This window comes from Branchiostoma belcheri, unplaced genomic scaffold, assembly GCF_001625305.1.
Source record: "Branchiostoma belcheri isolate BF01 breed outbred unplaced genomic scaffold, Haploidv18h27 scaffold64, whole genome shotgun sequence".
Classification (NCBI taxonomy): Eukaryota; Metazoa; Chordata; class Leptocardii; order Amphioxiformes; family Branchiostomatidae; genus Branchiostoma; species Branchiostoma belcheri.
Window position 1 is genome coordinate 1,782,757 of NW_017804287.1, and position 23,360 is coordinate 1,806,116.

The following is a 23,360-nucleotide window of genomic DNA, read 5'->3' on the forward strand; positions in this document are numbered from 1 at the left end:
TTATTTTGATATGAAATAAACCAGAGATTATTTGCTAATTGCTTGTTCCATTTCTTTCTTTTGGAGGGAAAGGGGGGGTGTCAATCATTATTTGATATGCATCTTGGTAATTACATAGTTTTATTGATCTACTGGATCCTGTGTTGTCAAATTATTTGAATTTCAGGAGCACACTATCAACAATCACAGGTATACATGACACTTCTCCCATACAAGACAATAAATTGACCTTGATCTGAATGTCTTAACATGGCCCACATAAATGTATGTAACAAAAAAGAAAGCATCCTGTTCAACAGATACATGTATACTTTGATTTGGCAGAATCGGTGAAATTTCATAAATCTCTGCCTTAAGATATATTACTAGACTGTATCAATACCATTTACCATTTGTAGAACTCAGATCAGATACACTGCTTAACAAAACAGGAAAGAAAACTTGAACTTGAACAAACCCAAAAGATAGAAATTGTACCCTTACCAGTAATGTGTGTCAAAATTATGCTTCATCAGTCAGTAAACATTCAATTCTCTGAAAGTATACATGTATGGTTATCATTTACCGCTGTGCCAATGAATTTACAAGATAGGATGCTCTCCAATCTTTTTGACATTCTTCATAACAAAAAAGTCTATCAGCATGACATCCTATTATGAATTTTATGATAATCACAACCAGCAAGTGATATTACATCCACACCAGTTGTGGCATTTAAATGTACATGTATGTTGCTGTTGCTACCTTGCTACTTCCCTATTGCTCCAAATGACCAGTCTGCACCAGTGCATACCTACTAATGAAGTACTGGTTCTGTTCTCCACTGAGAGTTTTCACAGCTCTCCAGTACAGATGGCCCGCATTCTCTGGTTTCCCTTCAGGGTGGGTCCTCTCCAGCTTTATAAGGTCCAGCCACAGGTCTGAAATTCAAGTAAACAGTATCCCCAAATGACTTGTCTGCAGTTTACAACTGAGCTGCTAGGAGGTGCAACCTTACGCTTGTCCTTTTGCAAACTGCATTTTCTTTCCATTAATGTCAAAGCTAAATCATCTCAGTGTAAAGCTGTAATAAGTGTACATGTACAAATGTATATCAAATGGTTAAATCCAGTTAACGTATTTTCCAGGATCCACTTAATCATGATAGTTTAGGGTAGAGACTCAGATTTCGTCAACTCTACCAGTAGAGATTGGAGTCTTTGTCAACAGAAAATTCTGATCGGGATCTCTACTGGTACTACCAGATCGGTGCCTCTACCCTGACATATATATTGAAGCTCCTTTAGAAACACTAGACAAATTGTACAAAGATTACCCGGTTCAGCATCTCCATATTCTCTCAGTGCAGCTTCATAGCAGTTTCTAATGAGCTTCATCTTAGGCTTGAGCTGGACAATGAACAAAAGAAAACAGCTTATGCTATTCAAAATGTGTCAAATATATCATGTTGCTTTCTACAAGGAATCCGAAATCTAGCCTTGCAATAGAACTTGTTACACCCGCATTTCTTCTTGAGAGAATATCCATTCAAATTGAATGTAGCTTCCTTGAAAATATTCTTAAAGTTGTACAACAATATGTTGTAGATGAGTTTTTCTCATGCATGCCTCCAGCAGTTTACAATCACCGACATGTACATTAAGCCAATGCTTACCTGCCCACTTTCCAATTCAATGTACTTCCTGAAGACTGGAAGAGGAACAAACTTGGTCTCTGTCAGCCTGTAACACACAGAATACATATACACAAAAAATTAGACATTTAGCATAACATTGCTGTAACATTTAAATCTGTTTTACAAACCATATTCCTGATCCTACAAGTACATATCTGTAAATCCAAAGAGTAAACTAGATGAGAAGACACATTTACAATTAAAATGTATTTTGTTACAGTAGCACATTGTGTATCACAAACTCTGGTAAATAGGTAAGTTCTACTTATTATTATCATATTTTTATCATAAAACATCAAACAGTTACAGGAGACATTACAGAATTATGTTATGAACTTAATTCAAGTAGACAAATTTGGAGAATTAATTTTGAAACATCAGTTAGTAACAAACCATTTGTAGGCAGCCCTTGTCTTCTTGATGCCCCCACTCACCACAGCCCACTGGACGTACCATTCCTGTATGGGGGTGGACCATGTCTTCACACTCAGAATGGCTTTCTGTGGGACAATAAAGAATGCAATATACATTTTTCATACTTCTAATGAAAAAAATGTAAATCAATGCTATCCTCAGGTTCCTGAATTCCCCCATGTCAACCTCTAATTCCTACTGGCTCCCCGAGAGCCATTTCCAGTGTCTGATCTTCTGACCCCATCATTCTGCCTGCCAATCTTCCTTCTCAGCCAGTGCTATCAACCCACTCTGTCCAAACAAACATACATTCACATAAACCTACAAACCAACCCCAAATACTTCAGAACTGTACCTTGCAGTGATTATTACCTGAAACAGATCCTCCACCTGTTCCTCTCTGTTACTGATGGCCCATTCTATCCTGAAGGTCCAGAGGGAAATCGAATCCTGTAAAAACAAAACAAAAGAACTTTTGAAATCTCAAAAAATTCAAAAGATTTTAACTAGTTAGTACCAAATGGTGTTACGTAGCATTTTCAGTTAAAAGATCAATACAAAAACATCATTTTCTTCTTAACTAACCAAAAAAACAACGAAATTCATGACTGTTTTAGATTTGAGTTAACTTATCATACACAAAAACTCACTACCAAATCCTGGTACAACTATGGTCTGTTTGGCCATACGTCTTACTGAGAGACTTACTTTGCTTTTGACCTTGGCAATGGCCTTGTGGAACACAGGGTTGATCTGATTGGCTCCCCCGGCTGCCAGTAGTTTGAGTCTCTGTACCCACAGGTCTGAGGACTGGGTGTACTTGTCTGTAGCTGAGGCTGACACTTCTGTAGCCTCCTCTAACTTCCCTAACTGTTCCAGTAAATCAACCTAGATATACATGTAGAAAGTAAGTATTTTCAACTGTGATTGACATTTACATGTACCTATCACCAGTTGGTGTCACTTTTCTTACAACTATAATTCCTTTTTTTTTCATAGTTTTTATGTTTAGGGTTTCTCTGTCATTTCTGTACTGTGAACTTATCATTACCGTTATCAAATCATTCGTCATTCACCCCCCCTTCTGTTGTCACCCTGAAGATTTAGTTCCATGAACATTTTTCCTGAATTTTGCTAACATGAAGACAAAGTGAATTACAGTATTGGAAAAAAGATACTGTAAAACAACAGGTATAAAGTGACTAGCAATGAGCTTGATAGTATGAAACTTTAAAGAATCAGTGCTACGTACCCATGTACCATACATTTGTTCTGACATGTTGTCTTCTTCTTGAGCTGCTGATAGGTTGTTGAGCAGTCTACTGGATACCTAAGGAGAATTTGAAAAAAAAAAGTTGCATCCAGAGTTTTAACCTGTAGTTTGGAGCAAACTATTATCTAAACTAGCTTGTCCTTTTCTAGACCAAAAGAAAAAGTAGAATGTGTATGGTGACTTTATTGGTTACAATTGACTTTGACTCTAATATTAGAAAACCTAATCTGAATATGTATAGAATGTAATCATTATATTCATGCTTCTGCCACAAATACTGTACTGTACCAACCTGGTCCATGAATGATTCTGAGGCTGTTTCTTGTAATTTCTCAGTCAGAAAGTCACAGTACAGAGACCACATTTTTACTGCAAAATTGAACAAAAGAGAATAAAATCAAAAATTCCACACAAACCACAATTAACCACTAGTATTACTATAACAACAGTTGTTTCATATCAGAAATTCTAATATATACATGTATTTAACTACAGACAAGCTAGTAAGGCTTACAACTAGTAAGTATGTGTAGATGATGTAGCTGCAATAGTCACATTTACAGATTCTGAATTAGCCATAAGAGTAGTCATGTACCTGTGTTGACTTTTTGTACAGCTTTGTCATAGACTTGGCAAGCCTTGTCAATCAAGTTCAGTACAGCAAGCTCTGGAAAAAATTCCACCATAAAAAAAATCATTTCATTCCTTTAAGTACATAATCGTATCTATACAATTCTTGTATAAAATAAAAGAAACTTGTCTTCAGTCACAGCAATTTTTTGCAGTGGCTATTAAATTTGATCAAAGACGAAGGCTCCATTTCACAAAGATTTTCTAGTTCAGAATTTAGATAATAGGAGAACCTATGATAATCAGATACAAATAGCATGTAGTTCTTCACCCATACAGAACAACACATGTATCCCACCATGGTTCAGCCCTCTCTTCTGTGCCTCCTCAATGGCAGTTGTTTCTCCCTGCATCTCCCGCTGGGCTATGGCATTCCACGTCAACTCATGGTCAGCAAACCTTTCCTGTAAACTGTGACAACAGCACAGAAGACCAGCAATAAACAATAAACAAATGAACATTTCTTGCTGGGATGAATTGTCTCTACTGAACTTAAACTGTCACTGCCTGAGGTACACAAGTATTGTTTTGGGTGGCTGGTTTCTGGGTTAAGTATTTGTCTTGTCGTGGACAGAGCAAGTTGACAGCACATGGGTGGGAGGAAAATTGACAGGAAGAATGATACCGGTAGATCAAAAGGTCAGACACAGGAAATGAGGTGAACCTGAATATCATGAAAGCCCTAAATACTTCACAAATTGAAGTGTAAAATCTTCAATTTCTTCTTATAAAACTTTAAAAAGCGATATTAAAAGTTCTATGAGACAGTAGCTGTAAACATCTAAGTAAATTTCCTTACTCGTTATAGATGAGATCTTGGTGCTCACTGGTGAAGTCAAACTTCTGACAGACAGGAATGAAGGACAGGATGAATTCTATGTCATCTGAAATAGAAATTTGTTACCATTTATTTGATAAATTGTGTACCATTTATTTGATGAATTGAAATACATCATTATTGCATGTATTATAAAACAAACCACAGACAAATCTTAAGCACCTCCTAGCATCTTTGAAAGAACTGCAGCTGCATTTTACTCAATATGACTTGAAGGAATGTAAAATTATATGTGATGGAAAATCCTTAGCTGTTTCACTTCATACGAACTGCCTTATTTGAACTTTTTTTATATGTGGATAAGTTTTACAAACTTAAGGCAAACATTTCTTGCAATACAATGCAATATGATACAAGACTTAGTGTTGAATACATTACAAGTGTATTACTAACCTGCTATAGCTTCAGTGGCCTTTGTGTAGACTATAATAGCTGCCTTTCCTTGGAACAAGGCATCAGGGATGTCTTCTGAACCCTGAAAACAAGTTAGATATAAATTAGATACATCAAGACATTTGAACCAAAAAAGATATATCACATTTGACACACTTATTGCTACAAGAATTTCTTATTCTTCATTGTAAACTTTATGTCTACCTTTCAAACGTATCCCTCCCCTAAAGGACAAAAAAGTTCCACAGATCTAGAAACAAGACAATACAACAGAAAACTTAACAAACCTCTGGCCTGGAGAACTCACTGCTGATGATATTCCATCTGATTCTGACCTGCAATATGCATAACAGCATTAAATATTTTCAAATAATTATACACTCGTAACTAGTAAAGAAAACCACTCTGGGGACTGACAATATCTTGTTTCAAATTAAAATATTCATCTAAAGACATGATAGTCTTACCTTTTCTGTGTGAAGGAGTTCCATTCGGAAATACTGAGGGTAAAAAAGATAAGAATTTAATGTTACTTACGAAAAAGACAGATTAGAGCAAAGAATTTCTGTCTAGTACTCAGTCTACTGACATGTGACTGAGGAAGACCTGAGTGACTGGGCAAAAGTTCTAGGTGAGAGAACTTCTTTGTGTTGGATCAAAAGTTTTAACTCACTGTAGTGTTATATGACTAACCTCCAGCCAGAGTTGTTTAGACTCAGGGTGAGTGCGGAGTGCTCTCTGTAGCAGACTGCGGGCATTGTCAGCTGATTGGTTCTCCTCTAGTTCCCATTTGGCAGCCATGATCCACAAACCTAACACAAGGAATTAGACATTTCAGACTCCTTGGAATTGGAGGTATATGTATTTCAAGGTTTTTGTGACTGTGGAGTTCACAAAATTTGCTGTGTCTGACATTTTGACCATATAATTTGTGCATATATAACACTATATTTATTACCTCTGAGTCAGTAATTTTAGATAACACTGAAGTCCAATATATGGGCTCCAACCAATCACTGACTCTAATACACAATGTGATTGATGAGGGATATCAACCTTAGAAAATAATTAGGTTAGTTGTACTAGCCAATCAGGGCAGTCTCCTGGGTGAAGATTAAACCAATGGAAAATCACCTGGTTTATTAGTGTGCATAGACAGCAGGCTGGCAAACATCTTGGACAGCTGGATCCTCTTGTTCTAAGAGAAAAACGGATAAAAGAATTTTCATCAAAAGAATCATTTTGACAAAAATGGGGCATTATTGGTGAACTTTTTTGTGACCAACTCTAATGCTGTTTCATAAAGGAAAATTAGTCTTTTTATTCAGAAAACAAACTTACCCATTTCTTGCAGAACTCAATATGTGACATCCACATCTTCAAGTCTTCCTAAAAAAGATAAACATGCAAAATGACATTCATGTCAATAAAGATACCAACAGTAACAGCATGAAGGACCAAAAAAGCAAAAAAAAAAATCTAAGTAAAGTAAAGAACTTACCGGCCATTTCCTGATCGCTCTCTGAAACAAACCAATAAGAATGTTTATTTTCATTATTTAAGACACAAAAAGAAAGCATGATAACAACTAGCTAAAAACTACAAATCATTTCGTACAATAATGACCAATGGTTGATACAGTGACAGGAGTGTTTGAATTGATTTGATAAAGTAACAAGAAATTTTAAATTAAAGAGAGAACTCACCTTGAACAGATAGTGGATCCTTCCAACAATGGCATATTCTATCTCCTCCTTCTTGAAGAAATAGCCCAGTTTCTGAAATTAGTGTAAAAATAGTTTTACATTTGTAAAATTATTTAGCCATGTAGGGTGTTCTTTTACTGTCGGTTGATTGGTAGCTTCAGGGAGGTAAAAAAAGACCCAGCACACACCAAACATAACTTAAGTGGGTAGTATGAGGAGGAATTCAGGATGTGGTGTAAGTACATGTAACATCTACTAGTAACCCTGTCTATGTTGTTCTTACCTCCCGTCTATGATGTATAAGAGACAGAGCGTTTATCTCATATTGGATGTAACATCTAACCCTGTTTATGTAGTTCTTACCTCCCGTCTATTGATGTATAAGTGTTGATCTCATACTGGATGTAACATCTAACCCTGTTTACTAGTTCTTACCTCCCGTCTATGGTGTATAAGAGACAGGGTGTTGATCTCATACTGGATGTAGCGCAGAAAGTCTTCCTTCTTCTTGGTTCTCCTCACCAGTCTGTACTCGTGGTCTGTTCTCTTCTTGATGATAACTCTGGGGAGGTGGAATAAGAAAGTTTCTGATTCTGTTCCTTTCAATCATATTTTTTCATGAAGTACACATATTTTCTTTGCTTTTTTTTCTTTCCTTGCATCAAATTACATGTGTGTGTGACACTTTGGAGATGTGTCATGTTCAAAAAGTTTATCTACCTCCTCATAATAAATCTTATGAAAAATGTGTATCCCCCCTCCCCCCAAAAAAAAACCAACCACATGCATACAACCTGATAATATATATAACCTACTTAATCTCGTGTTTGTCGAAGACGCCGACCCGTTCTAGCTGCTCCAGCTCCGGCAGCATCTTCTCGATGTTCTGCTGCACAAATTCTGCCATCCTGACGCTTTTCAAGCGGCGACGTTACTCCAAAAACTGCATATAAGTTATGACAGAATTTCACTCCCGCCATATGCACGTGTGTGCACCTCTCCAAGTGACCTGGGGTCATATAACACTCTCGTTCCCAGCACTACCTACTTTGACATTTGTGATTCTTCTAAAAATTCATTGAAATTTTGAAGAAAAAAAATCATGTTTTTCAATTTTCTGTCTCTTTATTACATTTTTATTCCCTTGATATCATTTTTTTTCAAAACTTTCTTTAAACCTGTGAACTATCCTGGAGACGAGAGTAGAATTTGCTCGAAAGCGAGGCGTCGCTACCAACAAGATGGCGTCGGAAGAGGCGATTCAAACGAGTCTAGTGCAGAATCTCGGCCTCCAGCGGCACGTGAACTGTCTCACCGACGATAACCGCACCACCAGGCGGAGAGCGCTGGACTCCCTGCGGAAGGAGACCGTCGACAAGAAGCTGGAGCCCGCGGTGCTGCAGGGAGTCTTCGTTGAAATTCTGAAACCGGTATGTTGTGTAGTGCCCCCCTCCCCACTTGTTACAACATATCTGTATTACCTGTTTGCTTGCAAACACCTGTGTGGCGAATGAGTATTTCACAGTAACTGCATGCACCTATATTATCTACCAATGTATGTGATAACTTCATGAAAGGGTTACACTGCCTGACTTTCATATTTTAACACAAAACCTTTCAAAGTTGTTTCCGTTGTCTAAAAACTGTTAGTACAAATGTAGCAGAGTCTGAACAAAAAAATAGCTGTTACTGTTAGTGTTGTACATTGTGTGTCTGTCTGTCTTTGCAGTGCAGTTCCAGTATGTTCTGCCAGATGAACGCCAACAAAGTCAACATAATACATATAAATATACCTCTCAATCTGTTTACCCCCAGGTTTTAAAGAGTTTCTCTGATCCTGTGGAGAAATGTCGAGAACTGGCCATCCAGCTGGTGGACGCTTTCCTCTCCACCGTTCCCGACCCCCCAGAAACCCTGCCCTACATCCTCCCCACCCTGGTGCAGCGTCTGGGACAGAAGGACATCACCGAGCCGTCCGAGGAGCTCCGGCTCATGCTCGTGGAGACCCTGACGCGAATCATTGACCTCACGGGGCAGGAGCTGGCAGTGTATCTTGATGATTTGGTGAAGATCCTACAGCGTACGATCGTGGACCCTTTCCCGGACGTGAAGAAGGAGAGCTGTCGGTGCGCAGCGAAGGTTGCGGTGAAGATTCCGCAGCACTTCCACATGCAGTCGGAGTCGCTGGTGAAACCTCTGCTCGTGACGATCTCACACCAGCACTCTAAAGTCAGGGTCGCCGCCATCAAGGCTATCCACACATGTATACAGGTATGATGTGTACTAGTATCTTACAATGTGCAGTACCAGTACCATTTTTTATCTAATGCAAGCTGTAAGCCGGACACTGCAAAAAAAATCAATTTAACACAAGAGATACCTGCACAGCTCTAAAAAGTCTAACTTCATCTGCACTAACCTGTAGTTGTACTAAGTAGTAGTATTTCAAGCCCACTTACCATGTGGCTGCTATGAATTAAAAATACTTAGCTCTAGACCTTGTTTAGGCATTAGTCTATTAGATAATTTGTGTGCTTTTCTTTTTTCTTATTTTCACAACATTCTAGAAATATATTGATGCTGTTCCTCCAAAAATTTCAGAGAGGTAATGATTACAAAAAGACAAGTCTCCTAGTACATGTTTTCTTTGACTTTGACACACATTGTTTTTTATTGACAGCATGGGAACAACAAGAATGTAGAAGACGTGGTGTCTCACCTGGCCCAGCGACTGTTTGATGACTCAGCGAGCGTGCGGATGGCGGTGACAGAGCTGTCAGGTGGCTGGTTGCTGGACCTGCCAGACAGATACTCCTTCCACCACAAACTCATCCCACTCTTACTGAGTTCAGTCAGTGGTGAGGAGAAACAAAGAACTAACAAGAAATCATAGACTTTAGAAATCTAGGAAGCATTTTGAGTTTCTTCAATCCTTACCCTATTTTCTGTATCTGGCCTTTTGACCTCCTGTCATTCTGCCTGTCAATCTTACCCCACCCACGTGCTGTCAACCTACTCTCAAGTTTACCCAACTCATGTTGTGGAATACTTAAATTAGTTAAAATGTCAAAGTCATCATGCTGTTTAGTAACCACTCAAGAACGCCCCCTGTCATCTAATAGCAGAGCTGCAATGATCACAAAATGAAAGCCTTCTCTTAATTGTTAACTCAATAGAGTAGATTTTACATACATTTTGCATGCACTTCTTTCTTTATCTGCTGATTTTTTTTCATCTACTCATTCATCTCTTCCTCCCTTCTTTCTTTGTACAGATGATGTCCCAGAGATTACAGACCGTGCCATGCAGCTATGGAGGGAGGTGGGAAATAAGTACCAACAGGAGAATGAAGATGAACTGAAGGACAAGATAGACTTTACCTACTCTAAAATAGCCCACTTTCCTGAAGGAGGTGAGTTAGATGCTGCTCTTGGCAAGAGACTGATCATATATGTACAAGCTTTCAGCCTCCAAGACCATTTCTATGGTTGTGCCAAGAAATTCACTGATTTCATAATTCTCTTGTTGTTTGTTCTTTAGAAGAGAGACCAAACCTGGGCTGCAGAACGCTGATCTTCCGTAACCTGTCCAAGATCCTGCCCGCATGCCTGCGCGAGCTGGGAGACTGGGTGGTCAGCACCAGGGTGAAGGCGGCCTCCCTCCTGTACACACTCCTGCTCAACTCTGAGGACTACACCACCATGCACATGGAGCCGCTACTGGCTGGGCTGTATAAGGCTTGTGCTGATGAGGAAAAACAAGTCAGGAATAAGGTTGGTTACACCCTGCATGTATGTGCCACTTACACTTTAAGTCTAGGTCTTGCTTTCATGTAGCCTGAGTGTCAGCCTTGTTAGCTTTCGTCCGCTACCCAAGGTCCGCTCCCCGCCAACAATGGGGGGAGCGGGGAGCGGACCTTGGGTAGCGGACGAAAGCTAACAAGGCTGACACTCAGGCTAGCTTTCATGTAATTTGCTCGACTATCCTGAAAAGAAAATATTCCCAAAGTAAGACTACATACAACTCTCTGCCACCATGCACAATGAGAGCATCATCACTAGAAACATATAGCTTAAAATTATTATTAAATGTTTGATCTCAAATTCACCAATCAGATCTCAGCATTTTGTATGTATAAAGCTATGATGGTCAAGTGTGACCATAACCAATCAGATTGTGTGAGCTGCAGTTCACCAATCAGATGCCATCATTTTGATAATCCACCAATCAGAGTCTAGAATTCTGTATACAATCTGTGATTAGCCAATCAAGTTGCATATTTTCGTAATTGAGTTACACTATACATTCTTCCTCTTGCAGGTTATCAAGTCAGCAGAACTGGTGGGGTGTTTTGTGGAGCCAGAGATCTACTGTCAGCTGATCCTGCCTGCCCTGGAGAGACAGCCGGGTGCTAACATTCTCATGGTGCTGGCAGCCATCGTCAGGGACTGTCGTCAGGAGCACATCAGGACACACCTACAGGCCGTGTGTCACACCCTGGCACTGCCTGATGTCTGCAGAGCAGAAGAAGTAAGTACCTCAAGCTAGTGTACTTAGTTTTAGTGCAGTAACTATCTGTGGGCAATGTTTACAGTTAAATGTGCACTTAGGATTAGGTGTAACAGGTCATTCAGAGTAAGATAACCAGCTGCCGCCATGTTGGTGTGTTACACCAAAGGGCAGTTATCCCGGCTATGCAGATAGTACATGTAATATTACATATTTTGATGTATTACCTTAATTTGTGGTGGTTTTATTAAGTATTGGAGTAGAACTATGAAATTCATAAAATAGATTTGGACAGGAAGATTTTCAGTGGGAACAACACTTTGATGACCTAGCTACCCTTTAGACAAGCAATCCTGGCTGTCTAGCACTGTACAGTTTGTAGCTGTTCATCACTGGACAGCACCATAGCTGTTACTAAAGAACCATCCTTGTTTTCACAGCCCCAGTATCAGCACCAGCTGCTGTCCTGTGTACAGGCCATCCTGACTGTCAGTCAGCAGGAGACAGCACCGTACAGCCTGCAGCTGTTCACTGTGCTGGTCAGCACCATGGCTCTCTGTAGGGATGGTGCAGTCATGGAACAGGTATTCCCTGTATTTCACAGCATTCAACATACGCATTGAAAAGCTAACTGAAACTTTAGGAAATAATTTATCTCTTTTGATTTCAAATTGTTGACCCTCGTGAAAGAGGTGAATTGGAATGAAAATGATTGTTATGAAGAGATAAAAGTAATAATGCCATGACTTTCCTAAGGTCCAGACCACCCTGCAGCAGCTTGCAGATGTCCAGGCGCTGTCAGGTGTGCAGCAGCTGTACACCAGTCACACACAGCAGGTGCTCCAGATGCTGCAACCCTCACACGCACACTGGACCACACTGTCACCAGAACGGATCATCTTTGACACTCTATTATTACAAGCAGGTGAGTGTATTTCTAACTCAGTTTAAAACCTGTGTACATGTACTTTGAAAACATCACATAATTGAATTTTAACAAAATGATTTGTGCCTGAAAATATGCCTTTGAATTTTTTGTCTTGTTTTTTTACTTAATTTTAGGTCCAGTTGTTGGAGACCTTCTTCCAGAGATAGTTCCTATCATGGAGACCAACGTCCATCCAGACAAGGACCACGAACTACGGCTCAAGTTCTTCACACTCTTGTCTAAACTACTCATCAATGCAGGTATCTGTTACAATACACAAGAGGTTGTTATTTCCAAGAAGTATTGCTTTGGGTGGCTGACTTGTGAGTTTGCGTGTTTCATATTTTAGTTGCATGGAGGGTGGGAGGTGGTTTTGACAGTTGATTGATGTGAAAGTTAAGCATATGCTGAGTGGGTGCTACTAGTAAGTGGGCAGCATGAGGAGGAATTCAGGAAGTGGTGTAACACCAGTGATTGAATTACATACAATATCATTCACAGTTCCAGTACAATGTCGCAAGACCCCTAAACAGTTGAAAGGAAAATATTCTTAGTAGGATTTCTGAGCACATTTCTGGACTATTACAGAGAAGACGGTAAACGCGTCAGGACAATTTGGAGAGTTTGCCCTGGGCGTGGTACAGAGGATGATCCTGGTGAACTGTGTGTGGCAGGCGGGGAGGACAGCCGGCGCCATCCGTACCATCGCTGTGTCCAGTCTGTGGGCACTGCTGAAGAGCGGACTGCTGTCTGTACAACAGGTACGGTCAAGTCTCTTATTTTTGCAGGGATTTAACTTTGGTTGACACAACATTCTGTAGTACTGTTAGTACATGAGAATTGCACTGAAAATGTTGTCATGAATTTTTGGTGGAGAGGTCACAGAATGCACAAAGTACAATGTATGGCAGCAATGACAAAGCAATCAAAACAGTGATACTAGTCTATTTTAAAAACTATGACTACAGAAACAAGAACGTAGATGGAGTACATCATGTACTAGCATAACCTATGCATGTTTTAATGAGTAAATTTCATCTGTTTTTTTTTTTTTAAGGCAAATGCAGTCAAGGATTTTTTTTGTTGTAATGATTTGTTATAAATTGTTGCATAATCAATTGTTATGATCATTGTCAGATTTAATGACTAAATTCCATTCATCTGTACTTGAAAGGCGAACACCATCATAGATGACATGCTGACCCAGCTGGTCACACTACTGGATGACGACGTCCAGTCCACACGACTCATCACCTGCCGCGTGCTCAACCACCTGCTCAACCTCTGCGGCACAACCTTCCACCCTGACAGACTCAACAAGGTGGGGTTTTTATGTTTACCGAAGGAAAACATAATGTTTTTGCTATGTTTCTTCTTCTTCTTTTTCAGCAAAAACTGGCCTCTGACCTGGTCAATGACCTAAACCAGACCGTCCCTCACTGTGGTAACTAGTGTTGGGTTACATCATGTTGCAATTTTGTAAATGTTACCTATAGTTTTTGTCAGTAACTTCATTCCCACAACAACATAAGAAACAATACATCTTAGCACCATTAATACTTACAAAACTTAATGATAAGTAATACAAAACTTAACCTACAGATGTACAACAACAGGTGGTTACAAAACTTAAACTACAGATTTACAGTACAGAGATGGGTGAATCAAAATGGAATCTCGCTAGCTTAAGCTTTTTTCTAGTCTGTGTTTTACAGCATGGAACGTGGGATTGACATTGCTAATGGCAGTGCAGAAAAGGTAAATATTTTACCTGTAGGATACATCTGTTCAATGTTTTATTCAAGGTGTATCCAGAGCTTCTCAAACGACTGGATGACAACAGCGATGAGATTCGCGTGGCCGTGGCAAAGACGTTCTCCACGTTTTTCCCGTGCATCGGTGACGACTACGACAGGACGCTGTACAAAGCACATCTAGAGTTCATGTTCAAGGGGCTGCTGGTCCATTTGGATGATACAGATGAAAGAATACAAGAGAACATGTTGGGTAAGCTACTTAACAACTTTATGGTAAAGTGTTATCTAACTTTTATTGATAAATTGAATATGATGCTTTGATAGTATGACAATTCGCAGGGCTCAAAATACTTTTTTCTGCATCTCTCAGCATTTAGAAACCATTGCCATTATTTCTTTTATACTTCATTTAAAATGCACATTCAAATAAGGACACATACACATCCAGTACACAGACCAGTGCAGGTTACAGGCAGGTAGACATCAGAAATACCTGCACAGCTCTAATTTTGCCTGCACTAACCTGCATATGCAGGTGGTATTTCATGCCCTACAATGCATACGATGCTTTGAAATAACTAATATAAGCTTGCACAGTACAATATTGTAAACTGTGATTTAGGCCCAATTTTGACCTGTCCATATGAGCTTCTTAACCATTTTTATTTCTGATGCTCTCCCAGGTGTGTTGAAACAGGCTGCAAGAATACATCCCTCCCTCATGCAGCAAGAAATCACTGCAGTCAAACATAAACACAGGACCCCCAAGTACTGCGACCAACTACTGCAGCACATACAGGCACTGCCTAATGATACTCAGGACAGCTAAGTGGTGGGAAAGAACAGTCCCTCCAGTGCAGGCACTCAATTTGTTATAGCATTGAGCACCCAAGTGGTCCTTCCAATAAATGTTGATCAGCATTTGAAAACTAGATTTAACACTTTGAAATTTCCTTTTGTATACATATACAAAATGTATATACACTTGAATTTGTACTTTAATTGGTACAAAATATTGGGTATTCACAAAGTGCTCCTTGCTCCAATAACAAAAACTTTGATAATCATATACTTGGAGATAGAGGTGTACGATAGAGGACTTTTATTTTGTATTGCAGTTATAGTTAGAACGTACATGGAATAATGATGTTGTCATTTGCAAGGTTTTTCCCCATTTGCTTGAAATAAATTCATTCTTACAATATTTGTGTAACAATGCATTTACTGAGTGAATAACTGCTATACAGAATGTATATGTGCCTTCATTTGAACCTCTGGCATATAAAAGTAAAGTCAATTTGATTTGTGTTGGAAAATATAACAACAAAAAGATGCCTTCTTAGTGGAAAAGATGCCTCCCTAGTGACTACTGCTAACAGATAAGTTCTATATGTTTTGGGACTAAGATGTATTCCTCTTTCAAGTTTAATAGATTTTTCAAATTGTGTCCTATAGGTACATGATGATAATGAGATGAAGTTTACATGCCCGGCTGCAGTTCAAACAGATTTTGACAGATGGCACTGCTACACCGTGCTGTAATTGTGCAGTTTGATTTCAACTAAAGAATGCTACTATGGTAGTACCTATGATATGAAGAACAACAACACGTTGAGTGCGCCATGTACGGGGCAGTACACATAACCAGGTTGCAAGGTCAATGATTTTTAGTGATCATGAACTTCATTTATGAAGTGTCAAATAGGTCACTATCAAGAGTTTTCTAGTGTTGGCAGAAGCAAAGTGTAAATGCTGTCAGTATCTTTAAATAGAATCAAGAAACAACTTGAAAGTGTCGCATGCGCATGAGGAAAGGTACCACAACACACCAGCAAAATATGAACTTTGGGGAAGATAAATGTTTATTTCTTGAGATATATTTTGATGGGGACATGTACAGTAGACGGCATGTACATGTACATGTATATACAATGTTGCAGCGCGAACTCAATATGCCTAGTTGTTTGGTGGTTAGGCCGGGCCGGGCCAAGGGCTGAGTTGTGAGGAGCGTGGGGATTGATCGCAAGGGTCTGGAGCGGCTGCCATTCGGCATTAACTCAGGTGCGACCACCTGTAAGGTTTGCCTTTGAACCACTCACAACGGGAAGGACGCCAGCTCTTTTCGATAAGTGTAGTGGGTTCCCTAACGTGCTGGGATGTGTGACTCTACCCAAACACGGGATCTCCATTTATTTATAACATCCTATCCGAGGACTTACACTGTACGCACTTTCTACTTACTGTACGAAACCGGTGTGTTACGCATAAAAGGCGGCTTACGGTTGATGTAAAATAAATTGTTGTAGCCCTTTTGCTGGGTCATATGACTCATATTATGTTGTATAACGCCTGGTAGGACCTTTGGTCTCGTCCTACTTACAGGTATTCGCATCTCACGCGTAATGCCACGCACGTGTTTTTTTTTAATTGTTATCTATCGCTACATACTTTGAATACAGTTATAGTAGCTTGGATCAGTTTATTCGTGTTACGATTCATTATTGCACCGTTTCCTGGGGGTATCATTATAGGCGTTGTATTAGTTTATTTTGATTGCATTCTAAAATAGTCTTGACAAAATTACGTAAAATGAGGGCAAAGATCACTGCATTACGAAAGGTTGTATCGAACCTTCTTGGGCAAACTGAAATGGTCAGTCCACGTTGGGTTATGTAAACTTTTTTTCTTCTGTCCATAGTCCAAGGAAAAATCATGAAACACTCAACATTTAGTGCGCTAGTTCTGGTATCAAGTTACATATATCGGGACTCAAAGTCTTAAAGTTCAAGGCATTATGCAAGTAAGTAAGAGAAAAATCATGTTTTGAATGCGGTATCCTTTTTATTTCGTTGTCTTTCAGTCACACGTTTACATATGGCATCCATATGGCATACTAGCCTCCTCGTGACCGTGTCAAATGCTAGCGCTCTGAAAAATTACATCCTGGTCGAGAAGAGTACCAGTTGTCCTTGGCCACCTTAAGTTTGGCGACAATATAGGCTAATGCATTCTCTTCAATGGTACACTACAAATAAACTACCACCACTACAACTTGAGATTTCCTCAAATGATGTCTTTAATTGGATAGAAATACACATCTTTTTCATGTGAATAAATATCAATACCACATACTTAGAAAAACGTCTTTTCCAGACTTTTCATTTTGCTCGAACGTTTACAATGATCATGATCCTGAGCTTTCTTCAGAACATAGACTTAGGCATGTTACTAGTAGATTGCACAAAATTCCCTCTGGCATACGTTGGACCCGGTCCTGGCCTGTGTGGGCCCTGACAACAGTCTGGATTTTAGGTTACCCGGCCGGCTTATGGCTTTCCCTTTTTTACTTCATACAATATATCAAATTTAGCAAGCCTTTATAAATATTGCGATGTACAATGTAAAACATTGTGTTAAGTTTGAGGTAATCCAATGGTATACTTAACTTGTGCGTAAATATGTACAAATAACACGTACAATTTCCTTACTAACAAAACACTAGCAGCATTTTGACCCCACGCCATCATTCGTCTACAGTTCTCTACTACGTTAAAAGTCCGTGTCCTGTAGCTATAAAATCTAAGGCTTTTGGGCGATGTATACAGCGTCGAAAATAGAGCAGGGAATATGTGTTATGTTTTTGAGGCCCATGTTCGCCATATGGTTGGGCAACTGGAACGTGTTCTCGAATTCCTCTATGTACGGTTCCGGACCGTGCTCTCCCGTAGTGTTCCAGTGATGTCCCCACGTGTTGAACTCCACGTACGGCAGGCGCTCGGCGGGGTTGTCGAAGTACGGCGGCTCGATGACGTTGAGGGTCCCGCCGGGCCTGAGGACGCGCCACGCCTCGGCCAGCGCGCGCTGGGCGTTCTCCGCCGGCATCTCGTGCAGAACGTAGGCGAAGTTCACCACGTCGAACGTCGAGTCGGGGAAGTGAAGTTTCTCTCCATTATCCTTGAAAAAAAAATGTCATTTTACTAAACAATCAACGAGTATAATGTATGAACTGTATGTTGGTTTTTTTGTTGAGACAGGACGGGAAAAGGGTGATCATTGATGATATATATAACTGTGGATGGATGGATGGATGGATGGATGGATGGATGGATGGATGGATGGATGGATGGATAAAGGAACGGGGAAATAATGAACAAAGTATGAGAAGAATGGATGAAACGGACGGGAAGGAGTGCATAATGGAAGAGGAGAGGGGAGAAAATCAGGAAGAAAGGAGGGGAGAAAAGAAGAAAAAGGGAAAGAAGACAGGAGCGTACGACTGTAGCAGTGCATACCTGGTAGAACTTGACATTCGGTGCGGGTCTGTGAGTCTTCCACAGGCGGCAGAAGCGGATGAAGGGCGCCGCCAGGTCCACCCCGATCACGTCGCTCTGCGGGAACATCTCCCCGAACACGAAGGCAGAGAAACAGTTGCCTGCAACAACGAAAAAATAACCAACATGGTCAGCAGATTAACTACTAGTATTGATAATTGCCACTATCATCCCTTCGGGAACCAAAGTTCTTATCAAGAAAGAGAGGAAGGTGTAGGCAAATATTGGAGGCTTCAGACTTCCAGGACGTTTTTAGGTTTTTCAAATCCACCCTATTTCCATTGTCTGACTTTATTACCTCATACTTTCTACCATTCTGCTTGCCAACCTTCCCCGCCTCCGCTCTGCCAACCTAATCTGTCCATACAGTCGCAAAACCCCACAGCTCAGCCACCAAAAACAATACTTCCGTAAGCTCGAAATTAGGAAAAATCGCTCGATATAACTAGTACACCCAATTTTTTTTCATGATGCTCTGCATCGAAAGCATTGTACCACAAGCATTATTGTACTTATATATAGTTAGTTACTGAGTCACTAATTGACAAGTTATTGATAAGTTGACGGATCTTACCGGTGCCGACATCGAGGATAGTCTTCGGTTTTAGATGGCCGACCAGTCTGCCGTACCAGCTTCTTAGGACGTCTTCCTTCAAGAAGTTAAACTTCGTTCTTCCGTTGTACGAGATGCGTACATTGCCACCGTTGACGTATCTAAAGAAATGGAACGTTTTGAGGTTGAGAAGGTTTAAAAGATGTATACAAACCTGTTGATAATTTCAATCCTGAAAAACTTGGACGTTGCCTGTAGATTTTGAAGTTAAAATGTGCCTACTCTAACGTACTAGTATTTTCTAAGTACATGTATATGACTTTCTACGAAAATGCAAATTTATAGAGTTAATTGGTTAATAATTATAGAGATAATTAACAGGTCCGACCAATCAGCATGGAGTATACTCGGTATGTAACATGGTTAGACAGCTGACGATCGTGATTGGCTAAAAGTTTTAACATGGTTAGTTAACTCACCCTCCAGGAAGGAAATGAACAGGAACTCTGGCGTAATGGTAGGGCATCTCAATCGGTGACGTCACGCCAGGTGGCCACACGTCCTGGTCCGGCTGGTTGAGCGGTACTCTGGCCGTGGGCAGGGCTATGGGTGGAGCACACAGGGCGAAGTTATGATTGGTGCTTGCACTCACGTGACTATGACGTAGTTATTGTCCGCCATGTTGGATGATTAAACCTGGTGGTTCTCAATTGAATTTGCATTTGAAAATGTAACTAAATGTATAACTGAGGCACTAAAATGATGACAGCTTACACACGCATGCCCATTGGTCAAACTTAACCAATTAGAACAGCAGATGTGACATCACGTAAAATGACAAGATATTCTACAGTCATCATACCAAGGAGTCATACCTTCAAATTTCGGCATCTGCTCGGTGTAACTTTCGAAGAGGTGCATGAATGTCGGAATGGACTGCTTGTCCAGATAGTTGTGTTTGAATGCCGACATGTAGAGGAAGCACTCCATGGGGTATTCGTCCGACAGGACGTTGTCAAGGGTGATGTTGGGGCGCTCCGGGACGAAGTCAGGCAACCTTGTCACCGTCAGAAGCGTCATGAAGGACGTTGTATCCTGTAGATTAGAGAACAAAAGATTTTTGTTTCAAATCTGACTTTGGCGGCTGCTCATATCGTAATACCAGAAGTTAAATCACGGAGTAGGTGGGCGGGGTTCTAGACCTATTACCTTAAACCAGCCGACGCCGGAACAGTTCCAGTTGATTCCGAGGAAGTCGTCCATGAGTCGAGACGTCCGGAGGTCCCTGTTCTTGACGATCGACTGAAGGTACTGGGTCAGGTCGGGCACAGAGGCGGCCTCGGCGGTGGGAAGTGGCTTCACCCCCGCAAGCGCCGAAAGCCACGGCAGCTTCTTGTTCAGCGTGTGGAACTCGTCGTACTGACGATGGACTTCGCTCTGAATCGTCGTTCCTAGAGAACAGCATTAAGCAAGCGTCAACATACTTCGTAGATCATTTTGATATGTCAATTATATACAATGTATCAACACAGATATAAAGACGCATTTTGATACAGTCTTGTATCTTTAATTTCTTCCACCAACGCCTTGTAAACAAAAAAAAGTAACAGAAGTAAAAGGTGTTAAAACACATAATTCAGTATAGGAAATATGTTACTATAAATAGGAATCTCAATCTTCTGTTTTGCCAGGACCCAGGTCAAAATGGCGCCGGCCTTCAAAAATGACCAAAATGGTCGTCAGACTTTGATACGGCCACATTATCTAACCAGGTCACGCGTATAATCATTGACCACGTGTCCTTGGGAGAGAAATCTTACGTTTTCTAGATCAGATTATGGTGTATTTGTTTTAAGATGACCACGCTTTGAATATTTTGTCTAGTTGAGCAGGGCGGACAGCGATATATTTTAAAACAAGAAATTAGTCTTAGCATGTCCATATCACGTGATATAAAGAAGGAAGAAAGTTCCGCTGCAGTAGCATAAAAAGCCGCCAGGGAGTCCAAAATCCGACCTTCCTATCCACAAAGTTTTATTACAATCCATCCAAAGCTCCTTGAGTTAACGTGCTAAACCCCATACACACACAAATACAAACGCTACCTTCTGGCGGAGGCAACAAATCATTCCTTACCTTCTGGTGTGGTGAGGTCGAAGACCACACGGTAAACAGGTTTTCCACGGTAGTCATCCGGCAGTAACGTATCTACCTGTAAAGACGAACTTGTCAAACTATAGCCAAACACGATGTGAGTTTTCTAATGTAAGTATCAAAATGGACCAATGGCGCCGTCTTGTATTGGCTGTTCTATGGTCCCATTCCCACTAGGATAGAATTGTATTGTCCGGATCGAGCCGAATTGATTCGCTTTGATCCGACTCGAAGCTGGATAAAAGCGAATATAGGGTCGGAGCCGGATAAAGGCGAATCAATTCGGCTCGATCCGGACAATTTTATCCTAGTGGGAATGGGCCTTTGCAGTGGGCTTCGTTGTAATTACATTTTTGCACCTGCATGTCTTGGACCACATAACTACAAGTAGACACATTTATAACCGTTGCACAATGCACGTATTAATTCAATTACGTATAAATGAGAAAAAAATAATCTTAAAAATAACATGCACTGCATTGTCGTATTTTTGTGGGAGCATTGTTTAACAAATCGCATTGTTTGAAAGACTCAAAAGGCTTTTGTAAACGCTTCCGAATAAAACCTTTGTTGTTTGTTAACTCAATGCTAACTACTTACCCAAGCATCTTGTGTAGTTCCATGCAGGTTTAGATTGGGTTCAAACTGTACACATCTAACAGAAAACAACTCTGCTAAGAGAAACAACGCAGCGGCTAGAAATTTCCCCATTTTGAACAAACGTTCGCGGCGCTCGCTCGTGCTTGCAAGTGCTCAAAGTGGTGTTGTGTAACGACTTTGTGGGCAATTTATACACTTTTGGTTGATGATTATACCTCTGATTTGCATAAATCAACGAAAAACGCTTGGTTGTGTAAGGTGTCGAAGTCGCTTACGATATATGCACGTTGCCGTTGTGTAAGCGACCCATGTGATGAATTGGCCCAGATATTCACATGTTTAGTTAATGATTATACACATACTTTGCTTCAGTCTACAAAGAAACTAGGGTAGGTTTACACTAGTTAGTGACTTGTCAAAATTGCGTCTTTACGCCTGTATAAGCAGATGATACAGCTTCTACTCCTTTTTAAGTACTAAAAACTCTGTTTAAAAAAATGTTTACGTTTGTATTAGTATTAGTGTTATGGTCAGCAGTGTATGTAGGGCCACGACTCGTGTCAATCAAAAATATGGGCGTTGTTTGACCACGAAAAAGGACGCTTGGTCGGACGGCACACGCCAGTCACTTCAGTTTTATTAAATTTGTTTCCTATACCCGGCGATTGAAGGCTCACTTGTGGGTATTGTTGTTGACTGTACTTTTACATGAGCCTCAAGACTTTTGATACTCAATGACCACTTACGAGACCAAGTTTTGCACTCCTCAAAGTTGGCCGTCGTGAGTGCGGGTTACAGACTGTCCTCCGTGCGGTGTCGGTGCACTGTGGATCCCGTGTCAGTACATGTGACAAATAAGGTCGGCAATTATGCAAACAAACATGAGACAGAGACGTTTTTCTACCTCCGTATATCTCCTTGATGACCTGAAAGCGCTAATACTGATAATTAGAAAATAGATTATTAAAGATCTGTGATGACCTTTTGCTAAATAGTAAGATCCTACTATACAACAGTGCTTTCTAAGAAAAGTTTTACTGCTAATGTCTAGAGTTCGGGTGTTAACCATTTTATTTGTTCTTTGACAATATATTGGTAGTGCTAGTTGAGTCATATGATTATGACAGGATGGAATACAACATGGGACAGCAACATACTCGCAAAAAAATATTATAATTAAAGTATATACATGCGCTGCTGCGCATATTCAAAGAAGTTCGGTCGAAAGACATTAAGTCGATTAGCTTTTCCAAAACACCTTTCTTGTTATTTTTTCTTTCTAGTCTGTGGTATTTTTCTCGCAATGCGCATGCGGTGCTTTAGACGTTCGGTTGTGCCCACACTCAGGAAGCACTTGACAGTGACCCTCTCAGCTTTTGGAACGAAATTCAAGAACAATGTCACTTAACACAGAGATAACGCTTACTTAAGCAACTGGAAAGATTTTGAAACAGCAAATCTATTTCAACCCATTTCAAAATCTATCCAGTTGCTTGAGTAACTGTGTCCCTGTTATCTTATTGCCTAGATGTCTAACCTTTATTGACGAAATCAAAGAATGTAGGTAATAAACAACGCTAGCGGTCACTGAACTTGAAC

General features: G+C 40.3%; 3 protein-coding genes across 3 annotated transcripts; 1 reads left to right on the top strand and 2 right to left on the bottom strand.

Annotated features, from left to right (window-relative positions):
• Positions 1-13: 13 nt before the first annotated feature.
• Positions 14-7,954, bottom strand: LOC109483445 (U3 small nucleolar RNA-associated protein 6 homolog). The gene is made up of 21 exons (XM_019786477.1): positions 7,745-7,954; positions 7,365-7,491; positions 6,930-7,001; positions 6,725-6,745; positions 6,565-6,612; positions 6,358-6,421; positions 5,917-6,035; positions 5,691-5,723; positions 5,511-5,558; positions 5,224-5,305; positions 4,792-4,876; positions 4,291-4,403; positions 3,958-4,029; positions 3,655-3,731; positions 3,342-3,419; positions 2,798-2,977; positions 2,462-2,539; positions 2,069-2,175; positions 1,655-1,721; positions 1,316-1,388; positions 14-920 (listed from the first exon to the last, which is right to left on the bottom strand). Exons 1-21 carry the CDS (start codon positions 7,834-7,836, stop codon positions 757-759), a joined length of 1,800 nt encoding a protein of 599 aa, XP_019642036.1. The 5' UTR covers positions 7,837-7,954; the 3' UTR covers positions 14-756.
• A 203-nt stretch (positions 7,955-8,157) lies between these two features.
• Positions 8,158-15,326, top strand: LOC109483447 (dynein assembly factor 5, axonemal-like). Its single transcript, XM_019786481.1, has 13 exons — positions 8,158-8,359; positions 8,745-9,200; positions 9,610-9,787; positions 10,204-10,341; positions 10,470-10,702; positions 11,250-11,459; positions 11,879-12,022; positions 12,195-12,363; positions 12,501-12,626; positions 12,955-13,127; positions 13,541-13,687; positions 14,172-14,373; positions 14,807-15,326. The coding sequence occupies exons 1-13, from the start codon at positions 8,171-8,173 to the stop codon at positions 14,950-14,952; spliced, it is 2,511 nt and encodes an 836-aa protein (XP_019642040.1). The 5' UTR covers positions 8,158-8,170; the 3' UTR covers positions 14,953-15,326.
• Positions 15,327-17,702: 2,376 nt separating this feature from the next.
• LOC109483335 lies at positions 17,703-22,123 on the bottom strand. Its single transcript, XM_019786325.1, has 8 exons — positions 21,762-22,123; positions 21,144-21,219; positions 20,217-20,458; positions 19,883-20,102; positions 19,487-19,610; positions 19,029-19,168; positions 18,416-18,555; positions 17,703-18,077 (listed from the first exon to the last, which is right to left on the bottom strand). Exons 1-8 carry the CDS (start codon positions 21,870-21,872, stop codon positions 17,703-17,705), a joined length of 1,428 nt encoding a protein of 475 aa, XP_019641884.1. The 5' UTR covers positions 21,873-22,123.
• Positions 22,124-23,360: the final 1,237 nt, after the last annotated feature.

What these genes read in the sequence shown, in the direction of transcription:
- LOC109483335 (XM_019786325.1), bottom strand. Translation starts at nt 21,872, where the DNA reads ATGGGGAAATTTCTAGCCGCTGCGTTGTTTCTCTTAGCAGAGTTGTTT. An exon ending in GTTCATTTCCTTCCTGGAGG is followed by an intron (nt 19,169 to 19,486) that starts GTGAGTTAACTA and finishes CCATTTCTTTAG; the next exon opens with ATACGTCAACGGTGGCAATG. An exon ending in CGAATGTCAAGTTCTACCAG is followed by an intron (nt 18,078 to 18,415) that starts GTATGCACTGCT and finishes TTTTTTTTCAAG; the next exon opens with GATAATGGAGAGAAACTTCA.
- LOC109483447 (XM_019786481.1), top strand. Translation starts at nt 8,171, where the DNA reads ATGGCGTCGGAAGAGGCGATTCAAACGAGTCTAGTGCAGAATCTCGGC. An exon ending in AGCCCACTTTCCTGAAGGAG is followed by an intron (nt 10,342 to 10,469) that starts GTGAGTTAGATG and finishes TTTGTTCTTTAG; the next exon opens with AAGAGAGACCAAACCTGGGC. An exon ending in ATGTCTGCAGAGCAGAAGAA is followed by an intron (nt 11,460 to 11,878) that starts GTAAGTACCTCA and finishes TTGTTTTCACAG; the next exon opens with CCCCAGTATCAGCACCAGCT.
- LOC109483445 (XM_019786477.1), bottom strand. Translation starts at nt 7,836, where the DNA reads ATGGCAGAATTTGTGCAGCAGAACATCGAGAAGATGCTGCCGGAGCTG. An exon ending in TTATACACCATAGACGGGAG is followed by an intron (nt 7,002 to 7,364) that starts GTAAGAACTAGT and finishes CACTAATTTCAG; the next exon opens with AAACTGGGCTATTTCTTCAA. An exon ending in GGCCACTGAAGCTATAGCAG is followed by an intron (nt 4,877 to 5,223) that starts GTTAGTAATACA and finishes TTTCTATTTCAG; the next exon opens with ATGACATAGAATTCATCCTG.